The 22,246-nt window shown below is 41.2% G+C and overlaps 1 protein-coding gene across 2 annotated transcripts in view; it reads right to left on the bottom strand.

The window, feature by feature from the left end:
• The window catches only part of pde4a (phosphodiesterase 4A, cAMP-specific), a 78,128-nt gene that overhangs the window by 7,981 nt on the left and 47,901 nt on the right, over positions 1-22,246 (bottom strand). The window contains exons 1-13 of one of the 2 annotated variants that reach the window (XM_041777649.1): positions 21,192-22,164; positions 18,892-19,077; positions 18,473-18,509; positions 18,268-18,338; positions 17,454-17,503; positions 16,546-16,658; positions 11,261-11,354; positions 10,965-11,128; positions 10,695-10,793; positions 9,828-9,992; positions 9,605-9,704; positions 9,196-9,350; positions 8,985-9,107 (exon numbers count right to left, since the gene is read on the bottom strand). In XM_041777649.1, the coding sequence (XP_041633583.1) occupies positions 8,985-9,107; positions 9,196-9,350; positions 9,605-9,704; positions 9,828-9,992; positions 10,695-10,793; positions 10,965-11,128; positions 11,261-11,354; positions 16,546-16,658; positions 17,454-17,503; positions 18,268-18,338; positions 18,473-18,509; positions 18,892-19,077; positions 21,192-21,385 (1,551 nt within the window). In that variant the 5' untranslated portion in view covers positions 21,386-22,164. Of the gene's footprint in view, positions 1-8,984; positions 9,108-9,195; positions 9,351-9,604; positions 9,705-9,827; positions 9,993-10,694; positions 10,794-10,964; positions 11,129-11,260; positions 11,355-16,545; positions 16,659-17,453; positions 17,504-18,267; positions 18,339-18,472; positions 18,510-18,891; positions 19,078-21,191; positions 22,165-22,246 lie in introns of those variants that run through there. The other variant, XM_041777648.1, reaches the window with a different exon arrangement.

A 22,246-nucleotide genomic window follows, 5' to 3' on the forward strand; every position in this document is an offset into this window, starting at 1 on the left:
GTGAACAACCGATGACCACGCAATATCATTAATACTTTTGAAGTACTCTTAAGACATTGAATGGTAACAGATTCAGATCAGTCAGATTTCAAATTGACACACTGAACCAACATTTCACACCGTTTGCTCTGGGGCCCATTCCATGTTTTCAAATACAAACTGAGGTTGGCTGCATAGCTCCTTATCAAATCAGGTCAAAATTGTTTTCTGCATGACTGGCTTCCCTGTATTCCATGTCCATCAAACTCAGTTCAGATTATTGAAATTAATTAAATGAAAGCAGTTGACCTCTCCATGCATCCCTAATCTGCCTGTTTAAAAGAAGCTGCTTCTTTTTATAGCTGTTGTTTTTAGTTGTGATTAATTTTATTCAGTCAAAGCTTCTAAACATTCTGGACTTGCAATGTAAGAGCACTCACAGGCCATAATCATAAATGGTTTTAAAGATTCCTTTGTTGTAACAGTGTCACTACCCATGTGGGAATTTACTGCCATCCTCATTAAAGGTCACATATTATGCAAAATACACTTTTTAAGGCTTTTCTAATAAAAAATATGTGCCCCTGGCCTGTCCACAATCCCCTCAAGAATCAGAACCCCCCCCACCCACCCACCTTTCAGAAAATGTGTGCTTGGGAGCTAGCACCACCCTGAAATAACTGACCCTTCGATAAGCCCCACCCTCTTGGATACTGATGCTATGTCAGGCAAGGTTTCACGTGCGCCATATTGAATATGGACCTTTCCACCGTGTAAGTTTGGGGTAATCTGGAGGAACCATATCAGATTTCTAGAGAAAAAGTATTTGACAACATCAGAGAGGTAGACAGAAATGTCCACAGAATGCTTTTGAAAGCTACTTTCATGATATTTCTTGATAGAGTAGTGTGAATAAAGATTCAGTTGTGATAGCTTACCTATGGTTCATACACACAATGCACCATATGGCTAATTCGGGCAGCGAACATTCATACAATCATGACTGATGCTGTGATGCAAAGCTAGTCTTTGGTGGAGTTGAAAACTACTTGAAAAAGACAATGCAGGAAAATGGTGGTATGGAAGGATTTTTATGTAATCACTGATGCAGGATAAAATGAAGCTTAAACCTTGAGGACTGTAGACAGCTTAGCAACATAAACTTGAAGCATCTGCCGTGAGCCAAACTTCAGCTGCAGAAGACCCATCGAGGACAGCACCAAACTATCCCTAGAGGATGTTTTTCTTTCTTTTTACTCCTTTGGCAGGGCAGCGGCTATACCACGTGGTTTATGGTTATACTGATTGGCCAGTAAAGAAGTGACAGACAGAACGTTCATCCAATCGCCCTCCGAGTTTTTTTTCAAAGGCTCTGCCCTTTCCAAAACACTGTATATGAGTAGTTTTCCAGATGGATGTATGAAATAAATCCACCTGGAGTGCCAGGTTATGGATTTTATAGTTTTAAGTGAACAGCAGCTGTGTTTTAACATGGTGTCTAATACTATCTGACTGCTGCTGAGCTATTTGTTGTGGGTTTGTTGGTGTTTTCTGTGGAGGATGTTATTTTGCTGTTGTATAGTGGTAGCTAATGTGCTAACAGCTAAATAAGAGCTTATCTGGAGCTAAGTGTTGTTTATGTGTTAAATGTTGTGTATATAATGCAACTAACTAACCTTAAATAGCAGATGGATACACCCATTTCCATGTTTCTCACTGGCGAATCCATCTTGCAAAGCTCTCCATGAATGAACCATTTGGGCCAGGTTAGAAAGTGACAGGACCAATCAGCGATGAGGGGCAGTACTTTGTGGTGCGGTGGAATCGTGACGTAAACAAGCAGCAACAAGAGACCGGTGCAAATATAGTGGAAGACATTAGTGTGGATGCTGCTAAAGCGCCAGTTTTATCAGAACTTGACGAAATTCTTCGTTAAAAGAAGAACAAAGAACAGCAGTGAGTTGTTTTCTTTTCAAAAACAACAAAAGCGTACTGCCATGTCTACATGGTTCGCGTTATGCAGTTCCCTATGGAGTTTAGTCCATGGTAGGGGCGCAGCTCGATAGCGGCTACCTCACATGTTCTGTTGCTCTGATTGGCCAGTAAAGATGTGACAGACAGAACATTCATCCAATGACAATCCGAGATTTTTTCAAAGGCTCTGCCCTTGACCAAACGCTGTCTATGAGAGGTTTGCTAGATTAGCAACTAGCTGTATGCATGTGAGAAACAGCTGATCATAATTTTCATCATGTTTGTTTAAAAAACTTACATACAGATAAACAAATACTTTTTATAGTCACTTTCAAGGACAAATCATGTGTGATGTGTAAACAAGCAGGCTTTAACAGGGAAATAACAACATGGGTGTTATTGGGCTCGGTTTCTTATATCTTGTACTCAGGTCTAGGTTCTGACTGAAATATATGACCCAGGCAGGACAAACACTCAGTCAAAGTACATTGCACTTGACAGCAGAGTAACGCAATACTCTGCCGAAAGCTTGACAGGCCTCCTGTGCATACTTACGGTTGCTGATTAATGGATTGGTCAGTGGCAATTTTAGGCAGGGGCTTAGGGAAAGGTCAACTGTGCTGGTCTGAAAACAGACCAGACCAGCCAGCATCATTTGAGGAGAAGAAGGTGGTAGATATTTCCGTTTTTTAGTTTGAGTGCAAGCCAGTGTTCAATGACTGCCGGGGAAGCAGTTAGCTTGCATCAAGGTGGGAGGGCATTACATTACTCAGGCGATGCCCAGTCAATGCCCAGATCGCAACCAAATATTTTGTCTCCTTAGCAGACCACGCTTGTCTTCACAACTAGAATATGACATGCTGGCTGATGATGTCAAAGTTTGTGAGGAAGAATCAAATAATTTTCTGGATCCAAACCTTTTATTTATTTATTTATTTTTTAAGTTTGAACAAGCCAGTTCAAAATTAAGTTCTGGATCCGGAACTGGCATATAGCCCAGCCAGTCTGAAAGGCCTATGTGTTATGCAGTTGTACAACTGGTCTGGGGTGATCCTCAGCCCTCTTTCTTACGACATAAAATGCACAGCAAACAGCTCCAGTTCAAGCCTAATTTTAACCCAGCTGAAAAATTATTTGTGCACCTCAAAAGTCAGAACAACAACAGTCTATTTTTGACATTAATTCTGGCCAAAGAGCACTTCAATTTTTTTTCCAACTTACATGTTCAGAAAGCATCCTCATAGTGTTTAAAACAGTCACCAGCCTCTTGCTGAAGAGAAAATCTTGTTCTAAAACATAGAGATTAGGCAGCTTGCAGCAGGAACAGATTTGGCCTGCACTGTGTCGTGTTTTCTTTTTTTTTTTTTACAGATAGCAAAGTATAATTCATTTGTTTTAACTCCCCTAAAAGATAGTAATACAACATTGTTCAGCATCTTGATTATTGATTGATCCCCAGACATGTCAAAACCATCAACAACAGGCCCCATTCCTGTTAACAGAAAATGTGTGAGTATGCTGTGGGCTCCTACCACTCAGTAAAACCACCTGATTGCAGGTCTCGTAATCACAAACATTCACCTTGTGTCATAAGCTGTGGTTAGTAAGTCCAAAATAAAGGGGGGGAAAAAGAGTTTTAAAAGGTCGTTCAGGAATAATGGACACAAGAGGAACAGCAAAATCAATTGGATTTATCACATAATCTAGCAAAATACTCTGTGATTATGGAACCTGTTATGAATTCACAATTTCTGTGATAAATTTTAAGCTAAACTTAAAAATTATAGTCCATGAAATGTTCCAAATCATGTATAAACATGTGAAGAGCCATGAAAGTCCCTGTTAAGTATCCAACCTTTGATATGTGTCCTCTTTCACTGAGGTTGAGTAGTTATATGTGAGCTCAACCCTCGACAGCCTACTACCACTTACTTACCATTTACTGCTTTAAAAACTATCATACCTACCACTGAGCTTCTCGTGTTTATGTCCGGTGAAGTACAGTGAGAAAGCGCAGACAGGAAGGCAGTGATCATTAAAGACTGGGATGTCAAGCCTGTGTTTGTACAAAATGATTAGTTTAACCAACTTGTAAATCTGGCACCGGCTATTTGATAAACAAATTTAACCGTTTAACCATACGCATCCCTATTATAAACCATCACTGCCTTCATTAAAAGATAACAGCTATGCTATGTTTTTGCTGATTGTGAGGTAAATTTCCAAGACTTTTAGTGGTGTATGGGTCATTAAAAGGCTCATAACAAGATAAATTTCTCCCAGGAAACAGTACATTTAATCCCCAACTTGTCTTTGTGCTCTGGCACAGAGCCAGGCAGCTGCACTCTGATCAGAAACTTTTTGTTAGTCTGAGGGGATTGTATTTCTCATGAGTGGGTGTGGCTTCAGCTCATTCAACTGACACGCCCACAACAACCTAGAGCAGATTTTACTCATTTTTTACAATTTTGAAGCTCAATTTTATAAACTTAGAGATGTTTTTCATGATTGAAATTTGGCCTGTTGGTTCATAACACAGTAGTCTGTCATACATCAAACCTGAAATAAATATTTTTGTATCACTTTACAGGGACTTTAATCAACCAAAGGTTGCACCTGTTGACCCACATTTAATGCATGCCTCATATTTCACCAATGACAGTCCAAAGTAACCTTGCAAGTAACCTTTTTTTCAAAGCCTCTGCCCTTTCCCAAACACTTAGTATTGAAGGTTTTCCAGCTGGATCTGACAGGTTAAGTCAGGTTAAGTCCAAGGTTAAGTCCAAAGTGGACTTAAACTGACACACCAGATAGACTGTTTCATCATAACAGTTATTATGCCTATAGTCATAACAGTCGCATATTAGTAATTGCATGGGCTATACCGCACATGCATCTGGGCAACAGTTCATACATTGGAGTGGTGGTACCTGTTAAATCATCTTTGAGGGTGACTGGCCGAGGTTCTGTCAGAATGACAAATCATATGAGTAGTAGCAGTGTTGGACAGTAGTCTTTACAAATAATGTTGTAAGTAGCTTAATTACATTTTCAATAGTTGTGCCATTATTTTCTAAATCAAATATCTCGGTTGCTTAGCTGATTTTTTCATCAAGTAGCACGGTAGCTTCCACCAAGCTACATTTTCCTCCCAGCAAAGTGGGGAAGCAGCAAAGCCCAGCTCGTGTCATATCCAGAGTCAATCTTATAAGGATGAGTAAACTACACCAGCCGTTACATGGGCATCTCTACGGAACGCTCCGGTTACTTCTTACTTCCGCGTGGCGGTGTTGACACCACTGTCTAACCCTTAAAATTCAAGGATGTTCAGCCCTTGCAGCCACAGGGAGGAGTTACCCACGGGGGAGCACAGGTGAGTGAATCCTGGATAAAATTACTTAACAAACCACCTAAACTTAACAATTGCGTGTGCCTTGTGCACATTTATTTTAATGACCGAACTTATAACCCCCTTCCAGCTGTCACTGAGCATCAGACACGTCATGTCCTTTCATTCTTGAAGAGTGGAGCCTAAAAGTCACGACATGGGATCAGTCTACTACCTGGAGCCCTCTGACACAGACGGGGATGGCAAGTAGATGTGTAAAGGTGTACACGTAGAAAGGCAAAATGTAAGGGACTTATTCATGATTTTACACCTGCTAAATATATAATTTATCCATCATTCGAGTGGTCTCATCCTCTGTCTCGCTTGCTAAAGTTAGTTTTGAGTCGTAATAAATATCCGTGCTGTGTACATCATAAGGGCCTTTATTGAACAAGTAGTTAACTGTCAACTAAGAAAAGAAAAAAAGCAGCGGCACAAACTAAATTAATTGTGATAGATTAAGATAATGGCGCAGAGGAAAATACTGCATCAACAATTATTTAAAACTTCAACTGTGAGGCTGATAATACTGATGGCAGATTATTGGGAAAATAACTGTATGTAATGTGTCTCGATAATGATGTAAGAATAATACTTCAATTTAGTGATACAATGAAAAAAAGCAATCCTGCATTCAAAACTTTATTGATACCATATGTAAACTTCCCATTATAAAGAATGGCTGAAAAAAGAATAAAATAATCTATTATATAAAAACAACTGATGCATAGGTGGCACATAGTCAGCTCTTAGTGTTAAAGTGTGTAAAGTCAGGTTAACTTTAAATATTTTAAACTGCTTGGTAGTAGGTAAATTACCCAACACACCCAAGGTATACACTTTAAAGTATACCTTGATGAAATATTAGTTGTGTTTTACTGAATGGAATCTAAAAAGTGAAGTTACCTAATCAGATGTAGTGGGGCAGAATGTAAACTAGTAAAAGAAAATAAACAAGTAAATAATTTGTGCCTCAAAAATTTATTGTAGTATTCTTGTAATGTACTTATGTACTGGTACCAGGTCTTTCATAAAGCCTTGTTTCCTTTGTTATTTCATCATTTCAGACCAATCAGAGGAGAATGTTATGGTGGTGCCATCAGTTAGGTAAAGATGCTAAACTGAGGGATGGGGATAAACATGAAAGACTAAAAGTGAGGAAAAGCTGAGGAAGTTAATGATTGACACAAAGCTCATTGTTCTTCAACAGGGCAGCCCAACTAAACATACAGAATTAGCATTGACCAAACAAAATGTAAAAATAAAAGTAAATTGAAAATGATAGTAACTGAAAAAAGCTTCACGGTGGCAAAGCTACTTTAATGGTGTTGCTGTATCTTAGCTTGCTACATTTCTGCAGCCATATATTGTTCAAAGAGTAAACTACATTACACAAGCTCTGCAGGCAGCCCACTTTTCAGTATCAATGGAGCCAGCTGATAATAACACTCTCGCTGAAGATGTTTGGGAGAAGAGAAAAACATCCACCAACAAAAAAGCTTTCAGTGCGATTCTTCGCTCATCTTTTTACTTTTTTTACTGCCATGCTTCTTTGCCAATATCATCACCGACATTCTTTGTTTACGGGTTCACAGTACAAGTAAAGCACGCCCATAGCTGCTGCCCCATTTTCCTCAAATGATACTGATTGGTCCATTTATTCCCTGACCAGAAACAAACGCTTCAGACTGAAGCTTTGTAAGATGGATCTACCTGATGACAACCATGGAATCTGGCTAATCCAACTTGCAAGGTTAGACTGAAATGTTTACATAAATAATTTTTAGTCTTTTCTTATTCCTTCCTTATATCTTTCCTCTCTTCTTGATACAAAAGTCCTCCTCACACCTCCTCAGTGTTTCACTTTAGGAGCTCCCATAGGGGCTACAATGCTATGTCAAATATTTTTTCTTTACAAGAATCTAGACAAGATATCATTGGGAAATTCTTAAAAATGGCATCATTCTAAGTTTTGTTTTTTTTTTTTTAATTCATTACTATGAAATCTTTGGACTTGGAAGGCTTTGTGAATACAGCGTTGTAGCATTGCAGCAGCTTGTTTTCCTTTTCTGTCTGTAAATGAAATATTTATAGCAAATTCTTTGTACAGGTAACAAACTCAAAAACTTTCTAACTCCCTTTTTCATCATTTTCATCCTGCAACAAGCCTTTTCTCCATAGAAGTTCTGTAACATCTAGCTCTCTTTGAACTTTCACCTAATAGCTGAACACATGAATCATTTTCATGAAGCCAGAAAAAAATCCAGCAGCCAGGCTTGTCCTAACAAACTCTTCTTTAATTTCCATAAATACAATGCAGCATATTATAGGCACAACATAAGTATCAGCACAGAAAAGGTTTGAAGGTTGATTATCAGTATCGGCAGCTAAGATATGGTCATACTTACAAGCAGAATCAAGAACTTACCATAATGCTTCATTGTATGAGGTGTAGAGTCAGCGAATTTTAAAGTAAAACCAACAGATCTACCACAGCTTTTTTTTTTTCATCCAAGGTTTGAACAATAATTTACAAGTTACTTTCTTCCTTTTTTCACTTAAGAATAGGTTTTTTGTGTGTCTACAAATATTTTCTCAGGATTGTATGAGGGAACCAGCCTGCAAACATGCTTTAAATTAGGAAGTATAATTTTAATTTGAAAGTATAAGCTCTAAAAAATGTTGCACATTGTACTTTGTGCTTTTACAGATCTCTGTATCTGTTAGCACATTGTTGCACTGGTATTTGTAGATCTCCATAAAGCAAATGCAGTTTGGTTTTACTGTTAATGTTAAAAATACAATTTACATGCAAAACACATGTAGTCAAACAATTTCTTTGTTTTTCATAACTAAACAGCTATATTTGGAAAAATAACCAATGATTTATTGTAGAATAAAGTGCTGTTCTTGTTTTATGCCTTTTTTAAAAGAAATAGACTATTACAAGATTAAGTACTTTTAAAAAAGCTCTGCATATCATCGTTGGCTACAATGAGATTAGAAATTTTGACATATCAGATATCATCTAAAATGTAATACCGTGCATCCCTACATGTATCCATCACAGTTCATCGCAGCTGCTGGCTGAAGCAGTTTATGAAACTATTTCAAATGCTTTGAACCCGCTTTGTACACCTCACATATAAATGTAAATTTGATTAAAAAAAAATAATAATAATGATGAATTGGCTTTTTCTCATCATTCAGCTTTTGCCATGCAGAACATACATAGAAGAAACGAAAACAGAACTATGACCACTAGCAGTTCTTGCAGCATCCACGTTCACTATGTGACCCCTGCAACGTGCCATGACATTTTAAAGCATACTCTACTGCAAGTTATGACAAGGCCATATCTGTCACATGAGAGCCACGTGCTGCAAAGGTACAACACTGTGATGCAGGGATATAAATCAGCCTTCAACCCTGCCCTGCAACCTCTACATCAACTCAACCAAGGCAATGTGTACATCCCACTTCGCTTTATGTTGACCCAACCAGCAGCTTACATTTGTAGCACTATGATTTTATTCAATACTTCATAAGGTATCCCATCACTTTTGACATATACAAATCAAAACGTGCTGATGAATGACTGAATTTTAATTGTAGTTCCTTAATTTAAAAGATGAAATCTCACCTGTATCCGATCAGTGTAATGGTCAAGCAGCAGTACTCCAGAACTTGTCACTTTCTTGGTTTCTACCATAGTTTTGAGGTCTGCCAGCAAACTCATGTGTTTAGACATATCTGTTGCCAAAACCTGGAAAGAGAGTTGATATGACTGCATAAGAGAACACAACAGATAAATATCAGAATAATTCACAATTCAGTGGACCAACTCTACTCACCATATCTATTACAAGTTTTCTCAGGCTTTGTCTTTGCCTCTTGCTAAGGTTCTGGAAGATGTCACAGTTGTCCTCATGGAGCAGCTTAAAGCCCACAGCTAGGTGATGGTTCTCTAATACAGATTCATCATTGTACATCAGGGCTAGCTCTGAGTCTGAAGGAAAACAACACACAAGAGGTATCAACTCAATTACATCAATATCCTCCTACCGACGGTGCTATGAGACTCTGCCTGATATATTTTCAAAAGCTCCTAACTACAGTTAGAAGAATGAAAACATTTTATAACAAGGAAATACAAATATCCAGTACTGAATCCTATTTGATACATATTTGTTGTGTTCCCTGTTTTACCATACTTTTTGTAATCAATATATTTGGGTTTTTTCAGTGTCTCGTTGGACTCACTGGTGTTTATGAGGAATTGGTTTGACACTCCAGGGTGGTCCACATCATGGATGGCGGCAGCAAATAACGCAGCAAGTATCTCAAGATCAGTAAACACAGCCTTGTTGTGAGAAGTGAAAGATAACAAAGAAAGATTAAATGTAAAGATGCAGCCTTAAAACATGGTGTCATGTTTGTGAAGGTCTGTCTATGTTGAGTTTGTTAGACCAGAAGAGGTATTTACATCAAGAGCCGGTGTAGATAGAAGAACATGAGTGGACTGAGTGACATCTGCAGCGTGGAGGCTATTGTGGTAGGCCACATTGGCATGGTAGTGGTCCTCCAGGGTCATCACATAGGTGACAAAAGTATCCACAGGGATCCGAAAGGTCTTCAGTAGATCTCTTTCCTGTGGCAGAGACAGTCCATAGGGGTCACAGGCAGAGTTGGAAATTTGCTTTCTTGCCTTTCTGACACAGTGACCGGTGGATTCAAAAATTTGCCAATCATTTACTTTTTTATACCCGCCACTTAATTTAAACCATCAGTATAATGTAATGAGGAATGATATAGCCAATCCTTATAGTAATCAAGTTAAAGGCTATTCAAAACAGTGAAATATTTCAATGGCATTCTCCTGTATTATGAGTATCAGACTTGCACAAATTAAATATTTCACACATGATTCCTGCAATCTCATGTTGGAAATCTGGCCATTTTTAACTATCCTGGACTTAAGATGAGTGAAAAATTGGTTCATGATATTGAGTCCAACTATCCCAGCACACAGCTGAGAGTAAACATGTGACAGCAGCTCCGACATGGGGAGGAGGAAGCAGGGTTTTGGTCAGTAAGCATGTGAGTCTTCTGGGTTCTATCATGAATTTAGTGGGAACAAGCAGAAAACTGGGACTTAATTTATGCCACAAAATCATTCTTCATTCTGAATCATCCTCATTTTTTTTTATTTACCAGCCCCAGTGGCTGGTAGCTTGAGTAAATTCATCTGACACTTCTCAAAAATACCTGCATAGGGCAGATGGACAGTGTTAATTTCCCACCCTTGTCATGGGCATAAGTAAATTATTTAGGTAAGAGAAGTGTCTCTCACCTGGAAGATGGCGAACATTATGCAGCTGAGTGGTCGGTTATTCGAGAACTCAGCCACACGAAAGATATTAAGGCCCCACTTGTTTAAATCGTTCAGTTCCTGAAAGCACGACAGATAAGATTATTTAGTCATGGTTGAAACAATCTAGCCCCATTATTTCTTAAAGGTCAACATTACCATGCATTTTTAAATTGCAATGAACTTCAGTTTGTTATATTTCAACATGCTATATTTTTTGACATCTTCATGTATGCGTGATGCTCTATTTACCCTGGCTAATGAATCCTCATGTTCAGTCTTAACGCCGAAGCGAGGCATGGTGGAGTTGGAAAGGCTGGAACTGTGCGTGAGCTTCTTCACACCGCTGATGTGACACATGGGCTTCTCCCGCTCTCTCAAAGTTGGGGATGGGATCTCCACCTCATTCTGCTTGTCTTGGGGTAGAGGAGAGTCAGAGGTCAATGAGAATAGAGGCTTCTGTTGGTCTTGACACAGGCTCAAAGCACCTGAGCTATATAGGTGTTGCTATAGCTGTTGGTCACAAAAGCATTGCAGCTTTGCTTTACCTAGAAAAGTAGTGGAGATGTATTCTGACACCTGGTTCCCTGAGCGACTCATCTCTGACAAATGGGACAGCTCCCGGTTCAGCATTCTCTTAAACTGATGGGAGTGGAAACAGAGACAGGTGTGTTATCAATACCAAGTAAAAGAATAGAAATACATCTGCAGACTCATGACCATTATTCTCCAGATTCCACATGTTCTGAAAAATGCAACATTTGTATTAGTCAAATGTTATAAGATGAATTATCCCCCTCAAGTGGGCTTTATTCACTAAAGGATGAGAAAATCAATTATGAATCAATAATGAATCATGCCTCCTCTTTTTGAAAACATACAGTTCTAAAGAACGATTTACTGTGCTTTCATTTATAAGCATTTATTTGAATGCCGCAGTAATGTGAATTGTTCATAGTTCCCCTTAAATCAACAGTGGTAGTCATGAACAAGCAGTCTGCAGGTCCTTGCAGTACAAGCACAAATGTGATTAAGTGAATACATTATCCCTGCAGACAGAAAACACTGTTCTTGAATGTTCTCTCAGCGTTTGTATGATTTTTTTTTTTTAGTAAAGGTGTTTGGAGGCACAGAAGCCATCTGTCGCACCAGTCATGCAAAGGTACAATGCGATTTGGACGAGACCCCTCAGTCTGTGTCCTACTGACTGATCTTTCACACATAACAATCTCCATGGCAACCAGAGCGGTTGCCGTGGCAACTGCCTCCTCATAGTCAGTCCTTCAGCTTGATGTGAGAGCGGTGGCTGCTTGGGTGACAATCTGAGGGAGTAGGTAGGTGTCTCTGACCTTTACCAAGGTCAACCCTCCCTTCCTGTGCTTCCTTCCCTCTCTACATCTCTCTGTTTCTTACATCTGCTCCTCCCTCTCCTAGGAGGTAAACAACACTCTCCACTGCAGCCCTTGAGCCCCAAAATCTTCCCCTTTCAATCATTACCTTCCCTTACTGCCATTCCCGCCATCTTTTATCCACATATACTCCATTAACCCTCTTATTTTGACCCATTTCATCCAGCCTAGCGCTCTTCTTAAGATAGAACAATCAAATTGGTCTTCTGACTTTAGTTTTTGAATCAGTCAGGCAGAATCAGGAGTCAAGCAATCAAGTCAAGCCCAGTGGCACAATTAGACAGCAAGCTCATCCCAAACCTTCTCTCTCCCTCTCTCTATTTGTCTCTCGTTCTCTTGTCCTTCTCATCCCTAATAATGTAAAGCTGAGTCATAGCTGCCAACCAACACTTCCACAGTGCCAGTCCAAGTAGCAGGACAAACACTGTTTCCCTGACACTGAGTAATGAGGCAAACTTGCAAACATTGCATAGACATGACTATGATGAAACTTGCTAACTTCTAACAGCACAAATAAGAGACCAAGGGAGCTTTATTTTTCCTGTGTGTGCTTATAAGAAATAACCATGTAACTTATCAGCTATGAAAATGTATTTGAAACTGAATAATGTACATCCTAATGTTACACTCCTCTGAAATGTAACCTGTATATTCAAGTCTGAAAGCAAAACATGAATACTGAAGCAGTTTGTGTATCCTCATGTCAACTATACCATTCAAGCAGAAACTCCGAAATTGACTTCAGACATTGTTTAACCTAATACATTTTTATGAATGTTTTATGGCAAACCTGAGGAATACAGATACTAAAAGGAACATCTACTCAATCCTGGGACAATAAGCATTGTCCTTCAACAATGTACTTGGCTTCCTTGTGTCTGTATTGAGGCCAGCCTCAGGGTAGCAGGAGAGAAAGGCAGTGGGATGTGGGACGCAGGTGTAGAGGCTAGAAATGGACATTATGTGACACTGCAACATACCTGCAATGAAGACAGTGAGATTTGTCCTCAGATATTGAAAAAGCTATGCCTTGTATTTTATGCATCTTTGTGAATTCTCAGGAGAAAAATGTAGAGCGGGTATGGATAGACAAAGTATGAGAATGATATCATTTTTTGTTTACAGTGCTGCAGCAATATGGAAACACTGAGAGGAGTTAATAAACTCTGTCTTATAACTATACCCCTTATGAATAGTACTGACTATTTTTCATAAAGCTACTGCCAGACCCCAAAAACTTAAATTTATCACAGAAGTACGTGTAAAGTAATATAAGTTAGAAATGAATCCTGATGAAACATTGTTTAATGCCCCCCCCACCCCACCACCACCACCACCACCACCATACACACAATTAATTCCCAAACTAATGTGAATATTACTGAAGTAAAACAAGCAACCAAGAAGAAACAGATGAATTCTTATTCATGCATAAATTCTGCAATTACAAAAGAGTCAACATCCAAGATGGCCACTGCCAGGCCTTATTGCCCTCTGATGACCCTCCCAGCCCTACCTGGTCCCACCAACCAATGAGCCAGGGCCTGGAGCAGGTCTCACAGAACAGGTCAACTAAGGGTGTCCTGCGCTCTGCCGTTGTTCCACCCCCCTCAAGAACCCCTCCAGCAGCCGCACCGAGGTCCAGCTCTGCCCCTGCCCTCCCCTGCAGGGGGCTGTAGCTGGAGGAGCGGGGCAGCCTGTAGCCTCCTGGTACGGGCGAGGGGCAGGGGGATGGCGCAGGGTCAATGGCCTCCACCACACCCATGTTGAGGGCCACAGGGGGTTTGGGCCGATGGCACAGGCAAGAGGTGCGGTAGTGGAACGGGGTGGGCCCACTGCAGGTGCCCCAGTGGCATGAGGGCGTCGTCAGGGCGTGTGGGGAGAGGCCACAACCAGTGAAGCCGGGACACTCCAGAGTGACGGCAGCCCCGAGAGGGGATGGAGGAACAGGGGAAGGGGGTGAGGGTAGGGGCTGCTGGTGAAGACTGTCCTTGCCTACATGCAGCACCCCGAAGCAAGCCACCCTATCAGTCCAGAGTTAGGCTCCAGCCTAAATGTGGTCCAAAGATGAGGGTCCCCCTGATGGGCAGACCAGGAGCCCTCTGGATCCGGCTGCTGTGGAGACTACATCTTATCCCATTTGCTGAGCAGACCGACCCAAATGTGTCACTGCAGGGTAGGGGTGGACGGAAGCCGAAACAAGGAAGATGGAGGGAAACAGAGAGAGATTGAGGGACCGTCTGAAGGGCACAGAAAAGACCCAATGGAGAGGATGAGTGGGGAATATGAGAGATGTGTAAAGGGGAAAATGCTGAGCACTTGGCTGCTTGACAAACAGTGATAAAAAAAATTAGTCAGTGAAGGTGAGAAGGATGTAGTGATGGTGACGACAGAACAGTAAGATGGCCATGGAATCAAATGATGCACAAAAGGGGAGCTTGGATGGCAGCTGGAACATTGGGAAGGAGGATGGGATAAACGGATGATGGTAGCGAGAGAAAACCGAGATGTAGAGGATAAGAGAAGGAGGGGGAGAGAGTGGGATGCAAGCAGGCCTGTAGCAGACGATCAGGCTGAAGAATCAAACCAGACCCGTGGTCTGGAAAAACAGGTTCCCTCTCCTTGCGTCGGCTGCCCCTCCCCCACAGAACGGATCCACAGGCCCGACCCAGTCCTACCGGTGCATCAGTCCGCCAGTGTTGTTTCACACCAATTCCAGCAACCAACAGTCAGTCCACAATCAGTCAGGCTACCTCCGCTGCCCTGTCCCCTGCTCCAAGTCAATCCATGCCTCAGCTGTCCAAAATGCCAGAGGTCTAATCCTGCTGCTTTCTGCTGCCGTTCCTACTCCAGTGCTCTCCTTCTTGCGCCATTTCCCTGGATGCTGTAGACAGCTCTCGCAAGCTAATCAGGCAGTGTGGCTGCAGGCGCATGCATGTGTATGTGTGTGTGTCTGTGCTTGCTTCTGCTGGCTGCCTGAGTGCGCATGTGCAAAAAGACAGCATGTACGTCTGTTGAGAATATGTGTGTGAGTGAGGGTGTGAGTAAGAGTGAGAGACTGAGTGGGAATATTCATGTGTACCTCCATGTTGGCACAGTACAGAGGATTCCTTTAGCTTTGTAGTGGCTGCATAAAGGCAATAACATATGAACAGACTCAATTTATCCCAGGAGACTTTTCTTCACACATTTGTGCCCACATATTAATACACACATGCATAAAAATGACATCCTTCAAACTGTTATCTCCCCGTTCATCATGAGCCTGACTGATAATCAAACCAAAGAACCTTGTCATTAATTAAAATTGATCGTTACATGGGTGGAATTGATAGAATAAAACAAACAAGGTACTGTCTCTTTAAGACAGAACACTATTAAAGGAGCATCGCCTCCATTTCATTGGATGTTGCCCAAACCACATGGCTTGTGGTCAGAGTTGCAAGCCAATGGCTAAAAGGGAAGGGCAGACCCTGCTGCTGTTCGATAGCAACCAAGGTTACAGCAGAGACATCAGCATCAGGGCCCCCTCCCTCTCATGTCCCCCATAACCACACAGTGTCACTCTTCCTTCCTTCTCTCTCCCACAAATACAAACGTGTGCATCCTGAAGAAACATCCATGTGCATAGATGTAGTAATATAACCGCTAATCAAATCTCAATACAGCCAGACCGCATCTCATTTATTTACAAACAAATGCAGAAATAATAGCTGTTCAGGACAAACACCACAAAAACCCAGAGATGGTTGTCAAATTCTACAATAATTTTGTCTTAAATAGGCACACATCAAAAATGAGAAACAGATGTTCTCAAAACGTCTACATTTTATAAACAGATCTTAACCCATAATGCTGCCAAAGCTGGTTACTTCAATGGCCAATATGTCAACTTCTCTTCAATATTTTGTTAAAATGGGTGAAATTTGGGCACCAGTGTAACTCAGTGGGTAAAGCAGGCAAAGGCTATAGTAGTCGAGATTGATTCCCAGTCTCTGCACATGTTTCGTGCATGTCTTCCCCCCATTCTCTTGCCCTTTGTTTCTGTCTCTTTTCAGTAGTCCTATCAAATGAAGTCAAAATGCCCCAAAAAACATCTTTAGAAATTAGTGGGTGAAAGTTTGAAGAGACAGGTATAGAAGACAGTACAAGATGAGGGTTTTAGGAAGAAAATGCCAAGTCCTTTAGCTTTTTTAAGGAACAGGTTTTACTAATGCTTCTGCAGGGGATTTTGGAAATTAATTTCATTAAGAAGACTTACTAAAAGTCCATAGCTTGTACACCTTTCTAGAGATCAGGCTTAAACACAAAGTTTTATTAGACATATTTTGTTCTCTAAGAGTCTGTGTGTTGTGCAGCATTGCACTGGTTTGATGTCAAGACATCACACTGAGAAATGTTTGTGTGTTGACAGGTGTGCCCACCTTGTTAGAGGCCATCTCGCTGACTGAGCGGTGGGTCTGAATGGTCTCCAGCTGGTCCAGACACCAGTCCAGTTCCTCCAGAGTCTCCCGAGCCATCTGCTGGTATGTCTCCTCTGGGAAAGACACAGAAAGGCAGAACAGCAATGAATCTAGAGCAGAAAAGATGGTGCAAAAAAATACTTAAGGTGTATATTAAATATACACTACACTTAATGTCTGTCTTTGACCGTGTCTGCATCTATAAAACTGCTTTGGGGAAAGTTTGAACATTGAAGTTGAAAGTGACAATGGTCCTAGACTGATTGACAAGTCTCCAGATACATGTTTTAAATATTAAAGTATATAATAATAATAACATACAGTACTTAATTGAATATATTACTAACAGTGAGTGAGCTCAAGGTTTTTTAAGAGATAGCAGTATGTCTTATAAGGGTCATGTTAGTACTACCAGAGCAATTTAATGTTTACATTACAATCCACTGAGGCATCTATGTTTAAATTTTAAACACAAAGCTATTTCCCCATAGTTGATTTACTGCTCTAAATATGTATCAGTATTTATATCAGACAACTGCAAAATTAGCTAAAAATTTAGCATTGTTTAGGTGCAGTTGTTTGAAGTTAACAGTCGGGAGTTATATTCTTTTATAGATTTAATCATCTATCTGCATTCCTGATATCATATCTTTTGTAGCATCTGCATCACACGTGACAGATCCAGTCTCATAAAATGTATTGAGTAAATTGGAGGGCCTTTAATAGAAATCACATGATGGTCTGTGCTGTAGTCATTTTCATTACTGAAGATGCAGTCGGCGAGTGTGGGAGCCTAGTGTGTCCTTAAGGCTGTGTGAAGCGAGTGTGGGTCTCTTTGGACCAGGAGTTTTAATTAGCTGACAGCATACCAGAGAGTGTAGCTTGGGGAACAGTGGGTTGGCTTGTCACTGGTGACCTCCTGTGGAAAAACACAGCATTACATTAAAGGTAGAAGGACACATTGCTGCCCCCTGCTGGGGTTCAGCAAGCATTCAGCACTACACTAAGAGGCAACAAAAGACCAGGTTCACAGAGGAGGTTTTAATTTTTCTCTCTGTGTTATTCATTTATATGCCCCTAAAAAAGGCATGTCTTTTCTAAAAGTCTTTAATATTACAGACACTGCAATGTGTGAATAGAAATTCTCCTGTTTCATTCAAATATTCAAGGATCTTTACAAGTGAAAAACAGAAGAAGGAGCTCTGCTTAAATGCAAAGTAAACCTCATGGTTCATCATGTGCAGTAACTGAGATGTTTACAGAGCAAACACAGCATGATTATTGATGCTGATAATTTTGTGCTACGCAGCTTTATATATCACATTGATGTAGAGCTAAAAGCCTGCCAAGTCAAGCTCCTTACTTCTGCTGCATTACAAAGGAGAATAATTTTAGTGTTATTGACCGTCTCCATCGTCTGGGTACAGAGTCAGGGACACACATTCGAGCTATGATGTTCTCTGCTCTCTGTCCTTAGCCAGCAAGCTGGAGAGATGCCAAGCAATGCAGATCTTATTTTCCTTGAGCATAGTTTGATAACCATAAACTGTTTAATCATGATGGCAAAAGTGTTTCCCGGGAGCAAGGAGAGGCAGACATTAGCAAACACACATTGCAAACTAAGCAGGCAGTCGTGATGAGTGTCAGTGGGGTGGAAAGGGTGTTTGACAGCATGGTACTGACTTGTTAGTGGGTGTTGTGACATTGGCGAGGATGGTGAAGTTGCTTCTTACGGTTCGTAGGCTGGCCAACACCTGGGGGATGGAGGGACAGCGTAGGAGGTACAGAAGAAGGAGTAAGGAAGAGAAAAGGAGGGGACAAAGTGCACTAATTAGCAACATCTTTTGGCATTTACGGCATTTTAACATGTCAGACAAGGTGCACATACCTGAGCAAAAGGGGTGACAATCATGTCTTCGGCGTGCCTTTTTGACAGTAGACAAAAACGGAAAGATTAATCAGAGCATTAAGGGTGGCTGAGGTATAAGTGTTTATGTGAGAGACTGTGACTGTAAGCCGCATGTTTACATAGCACTGTCTGGATATTAACAGTGAAGCAGTCTTGAAATCAATACAGAAGGTGATTTAAACAAGCCAGCAGACAGAGCAGCAGTAAATGTGAAGAGATTCACCATGATTTCATTAGCCCAGTGATTGCGTTGTTACAAGAACTACAGTTGCTTTGTTGATTGGGATAATGTAAAGTTACTGTGGTGTGTTTGTAAGGGGAAACTACATGTTTTTAAAAAATGTTGTTTAAATTTAGCACACTGTGTGACAGATTGAGGATGATGGCTTCATGCTCACCCCTCACTGTTGATGGAGGAGTTGCGTGACATGGTTTTGGGCGACGTGTCATAGTCGGAGTCGGAACGGTAGAGGAAGGACTCTCTGCGCTGGCTCTGAGGGAAAGAAGGGTGGAGCACCAACCCAGGACTCGCCTGCGAGTCCATGGGACTTCGGCCTGGCGAGGGACCATTTTCTGAATCGAAGCTGAAGGGTCAGAGAGGACAAAAGAGAACAGTTTTTTTAATGCCTGTTAATTGAAGTGTTTGCCTGCCACTTCCTCTATCTCACAGTGACCACAAACAGAAGCAAAATAAGCCCAAACACAAGCAAGGAAGTTCATCTTCCGTCAGCGTTTTTATTGTCTTAGAGAGGGAGTTGAAGAATGACGGATGTGACAGATGCAGCGGTGTCTCTGTGGTGCCACAATGCCCTCAGAAATTACACTTAACTGACAAGTCAAATTTCATGTCATGTTAAAGTGAACAAAATGAGCCACATCAACAATCTTTAACAGCATGTCCCTGGGCCAAAGCTGTCTGCCTGACGACTGGAGATTTTTGACTTCGATTCAGATCTCTTTGAGTAAAAATACCCAACAGTATTAAAAAAACACCCACTCATGTTAAAACTGCTTAAACTTGTTACCAGTAAACATAATGTGATACAATGAGCAAAAAAAAACATACTGAACAAAGTTTTTAAAGCTGTGGCAGTGACTGAGCAACATCTCGTTGACCTTTACAGCCATGTCAGATCAATCTCTGATGTCTCATTTTGTTTGGATGTGAACACAGCATCAGGTCATCACATCGCTGATTAACATTGAATCCAAAACACAATAATGAAATTACTCCGTCACAACTATTTTGATTCAAGATTGGCCGAAAGAGACACAGCAGCACACTTCTCAGGTTGCAACACCTAAAGCTCTTAAGTATTTATGCCTCAACACAAATAACTAAACACACTTTATCCAGGATAATACAAGATCAACTTTGCAGCTAAGAAATTAAGTCAGTATTTATTGAATCAGGCGCTGGAGATTAGCAGCAGATATCAATAATTAGGGGACATTAATGAATCAGGTAGTCAGATGGATGCCATTACTCCTATGCACACTGATATACAAATGATATTTGACACTTTCAGCAGTGGTATCGGGGCTTGCAGAAGTGACTATACTCTTACTTTCAGTTTTTTGGGACCAATGCAGCCAACTATTAACTACCTGTGTTATAAACTGTTCTAGTATGTTTAGTAAACCTAAAATAGGCCTTTTCTGTTTTCACATTGACACAGGACTTGCAGCTTCACTTCAGGTGGTAAGAATCAGTATGAAATTATGATGAACGAAGAAAACTGATAAGAAAGTAGCAAAGCCAACTCTATTTTTTTATTGCTTGATATTCTGAGAACCACAAAGAATGATCCACTCTGCTCTGCCTCTGATTGGCTTACCCTGCTTTTCACACCAAACCAACCAATGAAGGCAACAAAGACCAAAACAGAGGCAAAGTAAGGGTGGATCACGCCTTTGCCATCCCAGGAAGAATAACGCCATTTTACCAAATGATTTTCCTTTGGGGTTTTTTAGAGGTGGTATCCTCTATGCAGTGTAAGAAATAAGTAGTTACACCTACACACCTGTGTATGCCCTGCACCACACTAATGACTTTCAGGCTGCTGTCAAATGTTGGGATGACAAGGACAGCTAGAGAAGCAGATTTCAGTGTCCCTGAAGCATCTATTTTTAACATTTTATGATTTATCTCCACAACATTTCACTTTGTCTTTAAAGCTTCTCAAACTAAACTTGTAAATCCTGCAGTTTGGTTTTCAGTTTGACGTCTAACAGGAAATGTAAAGTGGGATATTTTTAGAAATCAGGTCTAAGTTGGCCAATTAGGAGCCCCTCCTCTCTCCTGAAGGCTGTATAAATTTGGCTGCAGATCAAGATATCTTTACACAAGTTGCCCCCCCAAAATTAAAAAGACATCAAAAATGTGCACCAGAGGGGACCTTCTGATAGCTGCATGTGCTAGTCCCCCTTTTTTTCCCTCCAGACTGAGTGTAATTTTAATACTTAAGAATCCTTAGTTTTTCACTACCTCTACCTGACTAAAGTTACAAGTTTGCATGGACTATTTAACCTTGAAAGCTTCTTAGGGGAGTTACATAGTAAATATTTGCACAAATGTTTGTTATGCTTTCACCTTTGTAAAAGAAAGCTGAATCCTCACAGATTACTGAAGCTTATTTTTAAATACGAAGCTAAGGACTGGGTCAGATTCAAATACTGGTCTGCTGTAAAACTTTACCTGCAGATGCAATGTGCTGAACGTCTGCGCTCCTGAATACTGCGGTTCAGTTTCAAACGACGAAATAGAGCTGAGCCACAGTGTCCCCGACACTGATCGCCTGGTGACACAGGTGAGGTGAGAGAGGGTGCAGGAGGTGGACCCTCAGGACTCTCCCACAACCTCATCTGCCGCGTCAGCTTCCTCTGACTCATCGCTGCCAGCTCTGGCCCTGGTGGAGCCAACCAGTTAAAGAAAACTCCCCCAGCCTCCACTTCAAACTGGCTGTCTCCTTCCCACGCAGCCCCTCTTGCAGACTTTTTAATACGCCGTCTCACGTCTCAGGCAGACAGCACCTGCCGTACGTGGCCTGAACTGTCCTCAATCCAGAGCCAGATCTAATAACAAGGCCTTTAGCTCTGCTCCCCTATGTGTCTCATGCCAGAGGAGTCAAAGTGCATCGACATGCATATCCTGTATTCTGTTATCCTCAGACCCAGGGTGCTTAAACTCCACTTCACCCTTTCTCACATCCTCAATTTGTTTCCTGGATTTGAGCAGGTTTCCTTAATCCTTGCCTGTGCAGGTTTGCCTGTTTCTCAGTCAGGTTCTGTGACAGCCTCCAAGAGGAGACCTCTTCTGATATTTCACTGCCTCAGCTCTGTTTCAGTCCCACAGCGCTGCTGGGACCAGCTGGCCCAAACTGGGCCGATGTCATCATCTGGTTTCCAGGTTAATGTTGCTGCTGGCTCACATCCCCAAACTGCCAGACACCCGGTTGGAAAACAACCACAAGACTTGCGATGATCTCTGTTAATTTCCTAATTAGTCAGCTCTTCGCCCTTCACGTTGTATCTGTTACTTCTTCTGTCGTACCCCCGCCTCCTCGTGAAAGCATGTGTTCTCACTATCCTTATCTCACAGTACACAGTTCCTCTGCAGCAACAGGAAGGCTGATCAGAAAGAGTAACAGACAACAGTCACTGGAGAAGAAGCACACTGAGCCTGTGTAATGAGGATTTTAAGGGAAGATAGAAAACAACCCAGAAAGAGGAGCTGAAAGAGAGGAGGAAGGC

The sequence above is a fragment of the Cheilinus undulatus genome, linkage group 21 (genome assembly GCF_018320785.1).
Source record: "Cheilinus undulatus linkage group 21, ASM1832078v1, whole genome shotgun sequence".
Taxonomy (NCBI): Eukaryota; Metazoa; Chordata; class Actinopteri; order Labriformes; family Labridae; genus Cheilinus; species Cheilinus undulatus.